Source organism: Vanellus vanellus (assembly GCF_965231255.1).
Source record: "Vanellus vanellus genome assembly, chromosome: 4".
NCBI lineage: Eukaryota > Metazoa > Chordata > Aves > Charadriiformes > Charadriidae > Vanellus > Vanellus vanellus.
The window spans coordinates 15,342,109-15,355,353 of NC_138909.1; the positions used below are offsets into that span (position 1 = coordinate 15,342,109).

At 41.2% G+C, this 13,245-nt stretch overlaps 1 protein-coding gene across 2 annotated transcripts in view; it reads left to right on the forward strand.

Moving 5' to 3' along the window:
• The window catches only part of SMAD1 (SMAD family member 1), a 50,173-nt gene that overhangs the window by 13,838 nt on the left and 23,090 nt on the right, over positions 1–13,245 (forward strand). For both annotated transcript variants that reach the window (XM_082482613.1, XM_082482614.1), the window contains exon 2: positions 8,715–9,338. In XM_082482613.1, coding sequence (XP_082338739.1) covers positions 8,939–9,338 — 400 coding nt within the window. In that variant the 5' untranslated portion in view covers positions 8,715–8,938. The remainder of the gene's footprint in view (positions 1–8,714; positions 9,339–13,245) is intronic.

A 13,245-nucleotide genomic window follows, 5' to 3' on the forward strand; every position in this document is an offset into this window, starting at 1 on the left:
AGGAGCAGACTGGGTTTTGTGTCATCTGAAGTCCAGTCCCGGTTTTCAGAAGGCCACTAATGGCATGCTGTAATTAAACAATGTTTCATTGGGCGGTGGAAATCTGGCAAATTTTGATGTTTGTTTCTGTGTTGTATAAACTTGGCTTGGAAAGTTGTATCCTCTTTAAACACTTTCTCTCTTTAGAATGGTAGTTGTGAATTGCAGGACACTTCATGAAAAATAAAATATATCTTTTGCTCTGCCCCTTGACATTTTAAAGACGTGATGAAGATACAGTGTATTAAAGGTCATTTAAAGGCATAAAATACCTCCCTAGTTTTTGCAAATAAGACAAAAAAGAGGAAAGCCAGAGGAATCCTTCTAAAAAAGTAAAGCTTGAATCTCATGAAATGCATTGAAATGTCTTTGATATTGGCAGACTGAAGATGCTGTTCATTTCAAGTGTATAAATGGTGGGCAAGGGACTAATCAGTGAAAACAATATTACTTTTTTGGTTTAATTTTCATCAATTTATTCTGCTTGATCTAATAACGCTTTTATTAGTGAATAAGTATTTTTTTCCTTCTCCGTTTTTGTTGTCTTTTGCTTTGGTGAAACGTTCTGCTTTAAAGCTGGGGATCTTGAGCTGTAATTTAACATCTTTACTTAATCTCTGATAAATGACGTCTGGGTCACAGTCTTTAGAAGTGGTTTACTGCAGCTGATGTAACTGTATTGGTGCATGCTCTTGGTAAAATGAATCATTTGTAGGAGCAGTGGCTCACATAAGCTGAGCGTACTGGAGTGCATTTGATGGGGTTCCCTCCTTAAAAATACCCCGTTGTAGCACAACTCTGCGGCTGACAAACCCCTTTCTAAATCCATGCAGTCTGTGCTAGGCTGTGCTGTTCTGTGAAGACAAAACTCATCTTGCGTTTTATGAGCTTTACTCAAAAATGTTGATGCCTGAGTGGTGATGCGCATTTTTCTGTTTTTAAAGGTTTTCCTTTATGCTGCAAATATGTTTTAACTATTTTAAAAAACAAAACAAAACACAAATCCCTGAAAGTGACGTGTCAGTAAATTTTCCCCATCTCACCTGTGAAGGAAGTTCCTCCCACCCTGTGCTGATGAATTGGAGGGAAATGCTTTTTTCAGCTGATAAAAAGAAATAAAATTCCATGCCCTTCCCAAAGGAGGAATTCAACAATTGGACAAGTGGTGTGGGACCATGTGTTGGTTTGTAAAAGGATATAGTTTGTAAAGATGTTTCCTTTGATGCCTGTGATGAATATGGATGTGTTTCCGTTGGAGAGGGTTTTGATTAAATTATGCAATTAGAGCTGACCAGACAGATCTAAATATAGGAAGAGGTTTCAGTTATCCTGCCTTTGTGTGTATTAACACACCCACACAGATGTGTGTTTGTTATTGTTGTAAACAACACCTGTTTTCTGAAGACAGTTCAAAAAGTCAGGAAAGGGAATGGTCTTTGTGGAAAAAGGGAGTTATACGGGAGTTTTATGATAAAAGGGGAAAAAAAAATCCCTGTTTTTCCCAGCTTTTTGACCTTTTGGAAGAGGACTTCCAACTTAATTTAATAGCTAGACTAGTCATGACATCTTTGTGGATATCCCATGTTCACAAAGCCATAACCTGTGCTCCAAACTGGTCTATAGGTTGTTCTGCGTTTTTCAGGACTTGGCCTGTGTCATCTAACGATGCTAACTGAGCTCCTTACCCGCTCCTCTACTCGTGAGCCCTCCTAGTGCCTAGTGGGGACAACATGTACCCCACAGCACAAGTGAAGTGGATAAACCTGCCCCAAAGATGCACAATGAAATACCCACTGTGATGGCTGGTAATTCATTCTATCTTTTGACATCTGTTTGTTTGGATAATTTTTTCTTTTGAGTGTTTTGTCTTAATTTGAGGATTTGTTTAAGAGGCATTCAGCTTGGAGAGAGTGTGAAAAAGGACGAGTCCCCTCCTTCATAGCATTTAGAAGGAAAAACACCTCATGAGCACCATTCTGGCAAGTTTTGTGGCTCACAGCATTGTATTCATCTTACAGGTATTTTAGTGAAGTTCATAATTTTGTAATCCCGTTTGTGTCAGAGTTTTGACTGACTCATCAAATTACAGTTCCTTCCTGATTTCAGTTAAATATATTAAGTTGTAGTTTTAGAGATAATCTTTGTTAACACATCTGATTCAGTCCAACTGCTTGCTGACCCCAGAAGGGATTTGTCCACACCTTGGTGTCCGTTTTGACATGTCCTACTTGTACTAGCCCTGGTGTGCAGCAGGCTTATGCAGCTTCCTGACCAAGTAACTTGCCAAACTTAGTGTTAGTTTTTCCCTATAGTCTTGGCAAGTCAAATCAGCATGGTGAGGAGACCAGCAGGCATTAAGGGGAGAGCTGGCAGGTTGTGACTTCATGGAGTCTCACATGCATCTGAAGGGAGGAATGAGTAATATTCAGCAGTGCAAGCTAGAAATTTACATTGTTTCTCAACTCTGGTGAAAATTGCATGATTCGAGGACCTGGTGATCATTTAAGAGAGACTGTATGTGGTAGTGTTTCTTGTAAACGAGGAGCTGTGCTTTCATGAAGGTGTAGATAAGACTCTTGCAAGATGTGGTGTTCAAATTTGTTTTCAGGACTACAGTTTTTATTGTGTCAGAACAATTGCAAAGGCATTAAGGAGAAGTGTTCTTAATCAGAAAAAGGGCAAATGTAATTGTTGATGCATCTCTGTTATAACTGGTAAAGCGCCTTTGCTGTGTTCTTTTCTCACAATTATGTATTTGCTTACAAAGACTTCTATGCCATTTTTGTTGGATTGTAACACAGAATTCAGTTTCTAATGTATATGGAAACAGGGTATTTTCTCTGGAGAAGCAACAGTGAAGTTACCATAACTCTTTCAGATTTAGTAACTTCAATTTGAGAAGGCAAAGTACACATCCAGAAAACCTGTAAGAATTCGCTATTGTTTTACTCTTGTAATCATGATAATCAAGTCTTCAAGGGCAAGGATGAGTGCCTTGTCTGCCAGAAGCTGAGTGGGTAGGCGAGTGGAGGAAAAGCTGCGGTTCATTGTAAAAACTGGCTGGACACTGTGTACTTGGTTTGAACTGTTGTGAGCATTGGGAAGGAGCTGGCAGATATCGATAGTATTAAGGTTATTTCTTCATGCTCTGGAGTAACTGAGCGGTGGGTGTTTTGTTGTTTGGGTCGCTGTTGCCCTCCTCCCCTCCATTGGTAAAGCATGCATTGGCCCTACTGTCTCATTTGAGTGGTGGATCTGTTCTTTAGTCCTCAGGTCAAACTCGGAACTCACAGATTTCATTTGGCTTATCAAGTAAGTTGGATGTTGTGCAAGTCCTTCTAAAGGCAGATATTACTGCCCTGTAGAGAACAGCTAGATATTTCTTAAAAGGAACTGAACAGGCTGCTGTTACAGTTGGCTAGGGTGCAGTCAGCAGCTGCTCTTAACATGACACTCGTGCTCTCCTGCCATCTGCTGAACTAAAGGGTGCAGGTAGGCGTCTAAAAGGATTTTCTCTGTGAGCTGAACAATGATATATGGGAGGTTGGAAGGGCAATCCCTCAGCCAAATAGCCTGAGCAATGGTCCTAGAGGAGATTTCAGAGACCGGGTGTTTTGCTCTGTCTCTCAGGATCCAAGACAGAGGCTACTTTGCAGAACAGGCTGGAAGTATCCTTCTTGCCCTTTCTGGGTTTAAGTAAGAGAGTCTAATGGACTGTCAGGAAAAAAGCTACCTACTCCTCCTAAATATATTGAAGTATATTCGTCACCAGTGTGCTCCTTGTTCCTCGAATAATAGGATACGTATCAGAAATTAACACAGGATTGCGTATTTAAGTGTTTCATTGAATTCTTTCTGTCATGCCAAGAAGACATATGAAAGAGTTAATTTATTTTTTTTTTCTTTCTTCCTGTCCTTTTCAGAAATACAAGGGAAGCCAAGTCAGGTTCTGTATAAGCTCTGTAATGAGTTCTACAGCACTTTGAAATGAAACTTGCTTTCTTTTTTGCATGTGTATTGTAATGCCACTGAGGCTTCTACTCAGTTTCCACGCATTTTTCCAAGATGAGCAAGATCTGATCTTCTACCATAAGAAAGTGCAAAGAAAAAACTCTTTGATTAAAAACAGAGTAATTCAGCAGAAGACTGGACTTCTTGTTTTACAAGTCACATTGCTTGAAGAAAGAAATTGAAACTTTTTGCTGCTTGCTCCAAGAATAGGGAGCCAGAGGAAGTTAGTTCACAATCTGTTGTAACACATTCTAGCATTACAGCTGCTTAGACTGCATGCTTTTTAGTAATGCATGGAAATAGTTCTTGCAGGAGTAAAGTGACAGCTCCCTGGCTTCTATGCCAAAATCTGATCTTTTTTCTTTTTTTCAAAAAGGTCTAAATATTGTACCGAGTACATGACTTGCTGCAAAGATGTGTCTTTGAGTAATTTACTTTTTAGTAAATTACTAAATATTTTTAAAGAAGCAAATGAAAATATCTCTGCTTGTTATTTCTTTATATTGTCAGTAAGCAATGGATGCTGGGAGGAGGTATGTTGAATAAAATGTGATAAATTTAATTTTGAAAACGTAGTCAAAACCTAGACAGTTTTCTCCATTAACAATTATGTAGATTCTCTTCACTATGGCGTCTGCCCGGTTTTATTTCTAACTGCACCGAGCACGTATTAAAAATATTTAATAGGAACCTTTTTGCCTGCATCACTGGGCCTGTATTATTACAAATAATGAAATTAGTAGAAGAGTTAGAGCTGCTTCTTGTTTGCCTGAAACTTGACTAGGAGTTGTTTCACTTCCCCCGCCGGGGAGAGGATCATCTAATTGTCCTAACCCTTTCTCCACCCACCAAAAACAGTCATTTATGCAAAGTGGGACAGTTTCCTATGGGATCTCCTGTGGGAATTTGAAGACAGTCTCATTGAATATTTTACTGTCTGCTTAGTGTTGCTGACAGAGTAACTATCTCTTCTTTGAGGGCTAGGAAGATAGAACTTCACTCTTAGGCATTTTGCCTAAATACATTTAAGTACAAGGCTGGCTAAACAGCTATATATATAATGCTCACTGGTTTTTATATAGGTTTCTCACAAGCTGCATGCAGGTTTATATGTTAGTCCAAAGATTACACAAAAGACAGCAGCAGTGAAGGAAGGCAAATAAAGCAGCATTGGGATTTAAAAGAAGTTTGTTGATTCCAACTCATCCATCAGCAGACAGAATGCATAGTAAAAAGTGCATGGGTTTTGATGTGTAAAAAGTGGCTGATAAGTGGGTAACAACTCGATTTCCTTTAAACAGATTCCAGGCTGCCTTTTGGAGAGTGTCCTGTTACTTGGCCTGGGTTTCCTTTCACCTCTACCTCGTGAATAAACGAATAAACATACCTTTCAAGGGGTGGTGGTCACTCAGCTATTGGAAATACTAACTCCCACTTTCCCAGAAGGGCACATGTATTTGGGGAAGACAGACACACACTGTGTCATCTGCTGACTTGTGGTTTAATCTTTATTTTGCACTTCCAGCTGATAAGACCACTTTGTGCAAAAGTAATACAGGAAATGATGCTCTGCAAAAACCAAGAGTGGCAGAAAGGGAAACGGAATGTACTGGCAAGGGCTCAGCACTGTGGACGCGCTTTCTGCTTCTTGGAAGCAAGAAACTCCACCTACGCTGCCTTTTTTTTTTTTTTTTTTTTAGCTTAATACTCGTATTGGAGCTTAGTATGAGTAGTATACAGCAGCCTGTGGGTTTTCTTCCGCTTTTCTTTATCTTGTGGCTTGTTCAGAGCTTGGAGAGTGCTTAGACTTTGTTTGGGAAGGCAGGACTTCAGCAGAAGTCCCTGGGCTGGTGGCTGGTTGCTGGCTAGGTCCTGCTGGGCTGCCTTACTTCCAAGCATATCTGCAAGTACTGTACCTAATGATACTCTGCCCACTCACAACTTATTTCTTGCCACAGTTGTTGCTACGGAGATGCCAGCTGTTAAGATAATACCTTTGATTGTGACGGTGAAATATGTTTTGGAGCTTATGATTGTGGGAGTGGGATGTGTGTTTGTGGCAGGATTTGATCCGAAGACTTTTGGAAAAATCTGTTCCTATGGTCTGACTACTTGGGGCTGCGCCTGAATATCATCTTAGTCTTTGCACTAGCTCGTGTTAGGGTTGTATTTTCAGGCAGTGGTATAAACATACAGTTTGAATAGGGACTTTTTGTTTTCTTCTTCACAGCAAGTAAGTTGGCCACTTTTGAAGTAGCTTGGTGGAAATTGGTCAGGCCTAGGTAGAACCATGTCTGTACTCATTATCAATGTTCAAAGAAGTTTGAATCGAGATTTCGACTGTGTACTTTCTTTTTTGTTAGAACTTCAACTCAAGTCTCTTAAATATTTTTTTGTTTAGTTTGAACGGATGTGAAGTAGAAAGCTTGACTTGATTACTTGGTGATATACCACTGGAACATTTAATTTTTGTGTGTGGAACTTGTCTCTTGTTTGAAAGATACAGAAAAAAGATACTTAAAATATTGATTGAGATACAGACTATATATGAGTTGAGAATAACCTACAAATACATTTGAAGCACATGTACTGGGATTCTGGTAGTACGGTTCTTAAATTAGCACAACATTTTAATAGAGCACTTTACAGTGTGTACAAGGATAAAGTATTCCTGTGGTACAGTCAGTGACAGTAATGGAGTTTCAGTTCATTTAACAGTATAGCACATGCCCAGGTAGCAAAATAAATTCTTAAATTTGCTCTAGGCTTATGCAAATCTTCGATTGCATTGACATCATTATTTCAAATACAATTCTTAGCATAAAAAGAATGGAAAATACCAGTACAAAGTGCAGTTAGACATAGTCTGTGTCTCAGGCCATAAACTTTATTCACATAAGTGTAGGTTATGCATTCAGCCTAATAAAACTGAACCTTTGCAATTGGATAATTGTTTTAGTGACAAATTAATTTGAATCAAGTGTATGGTTTTCACCTTAAAGTACTTCAAGTATAGCGGTACACTATGAAACCATTACAATGCATGATGGTCAAGAGGGCAAGTGTGGCATAGCATTTACAATTTTAAGATCTGCAGTCTTTTCTTAGTATAACTATGAAATTCTGTCTGATGTGGGTGTGCTGACACCTTCTATTCTGTGTGTATAGGTTGCTGGTTGGTTGGGTTTCTTTTTGTCTTTATGATGGCAAGAAAAACATTCATATCCTTTTCCCCTTCCCCCTTCCTCTGCAACCTGTTGGTATCCAGTCCAGGATATGTTTCCTGTCTGTCTTTCATGCTCTGTTTGAAAATCAGTGGTTTAGTGCTCTTTGTCTCATTTTCCCCTCCCTGCCAGTGCAGCGTCTCTCCTACTTCCCCTGGCAGAGCCTTTTGCCTGCTCCCAGCCCAGGCAAGTAAGAAACTTGCTGCTCGCAGGAGGGGCTGCTTCATATGTGGCGTTCCTCCCCCACTTCATCCATCACTTCATCCCCGTTCCATGTCTCTCAACTCGAGGACCACTGTGCCATCTAAAATCCTCTTATCAGGACTTCTTCCTCCTTCCCACTCCATCATGTGTCTTTGAGTACATCAGGCAGGCGTTGCAACGGGAAGGGTCAGGATGTAATTGGTGAAGTAAGTTCATGGTATCTTTCCCTCACAGTCTGCTTATGAGCTGGGAGGGCTTTTTGGTGGGGTGGGGAAATAGAGTTTTCTTTCTCATGTGAGATGAGTGAGAACAAGGATCTTTCTAGTTTCCTTTATTCCTTTTTGGTTTGTTCCTCAAAGTAAGTCAGAGGTGAAGCTGAGCTGGTTTTGTTTCAGATTGTGGTATGCACAAGTCTAGTGCAGTGACTTTTCGAGCTGCATCACTGGCAGTTTGGAGAGGGCTGGGTAGCACGAGGCTGTTCGGGCATATTGCTTCCAGCTGCTCTCTAAAATAAAATAAATAAATAAAAAGTGCTGGTGATCTTGCACTGGTTCCTTGGAATGTTTTGCTGGTTAAGGTTGCAACAGCTGATAGGCAGAGGGGAGTGCCCTTCACACTTAACAGTGAAAGATGAAATCTGTTTTAGGCTGGATTTAATGTGAGTTACATTTCTAATATGGGACCCTTGCCTTTTTGTGGAGTATGTGTGGGAATACAGCCATGTCTTCTTGTGTTTTGGCTTTTTCTGTCAAGCTTCTCACAGTACTAACTGAGGCTATGCTTGGGCACCGAGCAGAAGTATTGTTTGAAGCTGACAAATGCAATTGCTGTCCCCCTTGCTGCGTGGCACAAAAATCACTGAGGCCACACAGCAAATTGGATGAGGGAACTGAGCTTATGGGGGAATTGTCCTGCCACCTACCTCTACCCCTTGCCCTCTCCTCCCGCTAACTGCCCTTCCCCAGCTTCTTTAGGTTTTGTTTATGCTGTGTCACTATTTTCCAGGGTGATCATCTCATTTATTCAGGACTGTTTGGGGGAGAGGGGTATACAGGGTTCAGCAGCAGGCCCTGCTGTTTAAAAGTCTTCGTGGCTATCAACACTTTGTTGGATTTTTTGTTGTTGGCTGGTTTTGGTCGCACAACTCTTGCAGGCTGGGGGCGATATTTTTAACTGCTGTATGTTAATTTAAAAGGTAAAATCTGTTTTTTCTCTCCCTCTGGTATTCTCCTGCAGGTTCTCGGTCGGAAGGGTTTAGAATAATGAGAAGTTCGTCTCTGTCAAGGGGGCATGTCAGTGCTGCCTTCCTGGGGCTGGAGGACTGAAAAGGAGAAAGGACCAGAATTATTGGAGACGGGCTGCTTTTGACTACTGACACGATCTGCTGTACCTTGGTGGTGGTGGAAGAACAGGACAGTCTCAGCTGCTTGCTTCTGTGGTATCACCACAGTGGTGTCACCATGAATGTGACAAGCTTATTCTCCTTCACCAGTCCAGCAGTGAAGAGGCTGTTGGGATGGAAGCAGGGGGATGAAGAAGAAAAATGGGCTGAGAAAGCTGTTGATGCATTAGTGAAAAAACTGAAGAAGAAAAAAGGTGCTATGGAGGAGCTGGAAAAAGCGTTAAGCTGTCCTGGTCAGCCCAGTAACTGTGTCACAATTCCTCGTTCCTTGGACGGCAGGCTTCAGGTTTCGCACCGGAAAGGGCTACCGCATGTAATTTACTGTAGAGTGTGGCGCTGGCCGGACCTGCAGAGCCATCATGAACTGAAACCACTGGAATGCTGCGAGTTTCCCTTTGGTTCAAAACAGAAGGAGGTTTGCATCAATCCCTACCACTACAAGCGGGTAGAGAGTCCTGGTAGGTTCTTCCTCGTTTGTACCTTTACACCTTATCTGAACAATGCAACGTATGGCAATTAATCACGTGACTCATCAGCTTAAATAAGCAAAAGCAGCTGTTTGCTCATGTCAGATTCTTCCTCTGCAATTTGTCTGGAAGTAAGCATTAATTTGCAGTTCTCCCTTTCACATGGCAAATGCTTCACTTGTGTAAACATTTTATCACTATACACGTAGTCTTAGTATGTGGCTCAAACTGTTGGTCCTGATATCACCTGGTTTTGTTGCTGACCACAGTCTCTCAATTAATTTATTTTTTACTGAATTGTGCAGATCGGTGAATCTGTATGAAACGTTGCAAGCTAACGTAAAGGATTATTGGAGTCCCTGCATGAAAACCATTCTGACCTATTGTGGTAGTGGTATTCTTGTTCTTCTTATTGTTATTTAGAAATTATGATGTCACTTCTATCACTTTTGTTTCTTCATCCCTCAGAAGATAACATTGTCTTTAGAATCTTCCACAATTTTGGCCCTCTGAAGAGACTGTGATTTTTAGACAGCAGAATGTAATCCCCTCAATTTAAAGCTTTGATAGCAATGTTTGGATGTATGTGAAATTTTACTGTCAGCTGTTCTGTAAGCGCAGTTTGCTTACCTGTTACCCACTTCCCCACTTCTCTTTTAAGGTGCAACCCATTCTCTCTGTCTCCTCTTCAAAGGCCAAACCTCTTTTAGATAAATCTGTGCTTGATTTTTACTTACAGAAGTTTATTACCAGGGAATACTTCCAGAAAATAATATGAAATGTGCTCGGACGTATCTACAGTAGTCTCCAGCTACTTGTGAGTTTGTATAGGGGCGTGTGCAGAAATGTGCTGCAGGTGTGGGTGGACTTCCCTGGTTTAAATTTGGGAAGTCCATCTGTGTTAGGCATATCATAAACTGTGAAGCTGTCTCTGCAGAGTGGCATGGACAGCTTAAGAACTACAGTGGGAATAAGATTGTTGTAAGATTGTTTTTCTGTGGATGGAAATTGCATTTGTCTTGGGTCTGCAACACATGGTGCGTATCTAGATGTTAAATATTTCCCTTTGGTGTGTTAGTATTAACTTGAAAATCATGTGAATGGCAGAAGTAATACCCGTGAACGTATTTATGCAGCAGAAGCTTGAACAAAGGAACGCTGCACTGGAAAAACAGTTTTTTAAAAAAATCTAAAATGAAAAAAAAGTGTTAAAATTATGAACAATTCCATGTTAAGTAGAAGTGGCATAGTAAAATAGTTGTGTCCTTGTACCGCTAGCTGTCTGCATACATCTGTGCTAGTTGCTTACATTCAGTATTACAAAATACTTAAAATTAATATTCCTGAAAAACATCTATTTCTGTCAGATTGAGCAACAGTTGGGCTTTTACTATTACTGTAATGTCAAATGACATGTTCTAACTCATTTTGCTTTAATCTTGGAAACAGTTTCTGAGTTTGAGAACGTTCTCTGGACCACTTACACCATACTTAAAAATAGGTATTTGTAAATGTCCTGTCACTTCTATGAGATATGCAAGATAAAAATAGACTAAAACTTTCAAAAGGTGTCTAACTAAACTGTACATTTTAGCTGAGTGCTGCTAAGTAGTTTACGTGGTTGGAAAGCTGGGGTTTGGGTGTTAAGTCATCTTATGAATTTTGTATTTGGGAAATGGTGCGAAAAGTTATTAACTGTAAGCCTGAATTCTGGATTGTTCTTTATTGGTTTTGGATGAGATAAAAATCTCTACATTCATCTAGCTACAGAGTTTTTGCTGGAAAAAAATCCAAACCAGTAACTTAAGTGGAAATAGAATGCTTCCTTTTTTCTCTAGAGAGTACCCTTCTTCAGGAAAAACTAGATACTGTTGGTCAATTGCCTAGCAGGCAACTGGGCAGTTTTCTTGTAAACATTAGGGCTGTAGTCAGTTTGACACAGCTGACTGAAGTATTCAGTCTTTCACAAGCTCGATGTGCTGCTCTAACCACTTAAATATATTCTGAATGTACCTGCTGACCTTCTGCTGTGGTGCTCTGGTAAATGTGGGTCTGGAGGTACAATGTTATATGCGTGCTGAAGTTACAGCTTGAACTTTTAACAGCTTGCCAAAGTGTGAAAGTGGGGTTGAAGTCCACTGTGGTTTTACTGAGGTCTCTGGCTGGGTATGTAAAGGAGGAGGGTTTTATATTTAGTCAGCAACAGATCTGCTGTTGTTTTGAGGGGTATTGCATGGAGATGAATGGGAAAACATGGCTTTTGGAAACAGGTGGTAGCTGAACTCCTGTTTGACTTGGAGAGCTGTGCTTCGTAACTTAGGACTTCTTTTTTTTTTTTTTTTTTTTTTTTTTTTTTTCCCCTTGTCTCTTCCTTGTTCTTGCTGTCCTCCAAGTGTTGTCTTTATCTTCATTTCCTGACAGACACTCCCAAATTCTGCTAACCATTTTTTCCCATTTTTGCCAGGACATTAAAACACCATTATTGCTGCGTAAGTGCTTATGCTTTGAGATTAATGGGTAGTGGGAATTCATGTATGAGTCACTGTTTCCAGCAGTCTACGGACTCAAGCAGATATCAAGGTTTGTGTTTCCAAGGCTATCGTTGCAGCCAGGAAAGTTAGAAATGTACTTTCTCTTGACAAAAGAAAATTGGAAGCTCAGATTGTGTATGATGCACATTTTGTGTGCAAGGTACATTGTGAAATTCTGGCTCTGCTTGACATTGTGGCCTGTATTCAACTGCTTTGTGCAGATTCAGTTACTGGAGGGCTGAAGCGTACAGTGCGTGCATGTGAGGCATCTGTACATTCACTCTTCTGCTTGTTGTGTGATTTCTTTCAGTGTTGTGTAAGTTTTGAGGAACGGATTAGCAATAAATCCTCAAGTATGTAAAATCAGGTAATGCTCTATGTTGGGAAATTAGTGCTATGGATGCGAATCAGTTTTCACAGTGCCAGAGGGATCCGTGGATTTTCTACCTTGATACCTGATTCCATCCTTGCTGTTTAGCTTGAGAAGATAAGCTTGGAGAACATGAGAATTGGCACGCTGTGGTGTGTCTGTCAGCTACAAAGCTGCGCCTGAATCCAAACAAGAGATTTTTCTGTTAGCCAGGCTAGGTAGGAACCAGTTGTAAACAGTCGAGGGGAGGTGGAAAACTAACAGCAGTCTCCAATAGGGAGCGTCCCAGGCGTCCCGGAGCGCAGGCTGCCCCTGCGCAAAGAAGGGAATGTGGCATCTGGCAGGCATGTGGGTGTGATGTGGTGGTACCATATTCATGCCTAACCTGACCTAGAGGCTCTGCGCAGGCACAGGTGCCCGTCTGATCCTGCAGTGAGTTGATCAAGAAAACTGAACAGACAGAAAACTTACTTTTTGGCAGAGTTAGCTTGGCAAGCTCGGTGCCCTGACGCTGGAGTCAGATGAGGGCAAGGCAGAGTGGGAGCACAGGGTGGAGGTGAGGAAGGTGACCCCCCTGTGATGATGGGACACTCAGCCTGGTATCAGCAAGCTGCCCCACAGGTGATGGAGATGCGATCTGTGGCGGGGTGCACAAACAGATCCTGCTCACTGTGTTGTGCCAGCACAGCTGTTTGTGTGGCCTCCTGATGAACCAGATCACAGTCATTTTTTCCCTCCCCTGCTGTGCTATCTTCCAGGCTGATCAGAGCAGTACTGAGGCTCACAGCATGGCTGTGGGAACATCTGTACCAACACAGCCCTGTGGACAACATGGGGGGAAGGAGTGGAGGTGATGGGGAAATGAGAGGAGAATGTAGAGGCTGTTTTGTTGCTGAGAATGGCAATACAACCTTGTACTCGACTGCTAGGAAAAAATATCTCCTCAAGATGTGTTACAGTAGCTCACTGCTGCTGTTTCGTACGTCTGTTGTGTGCA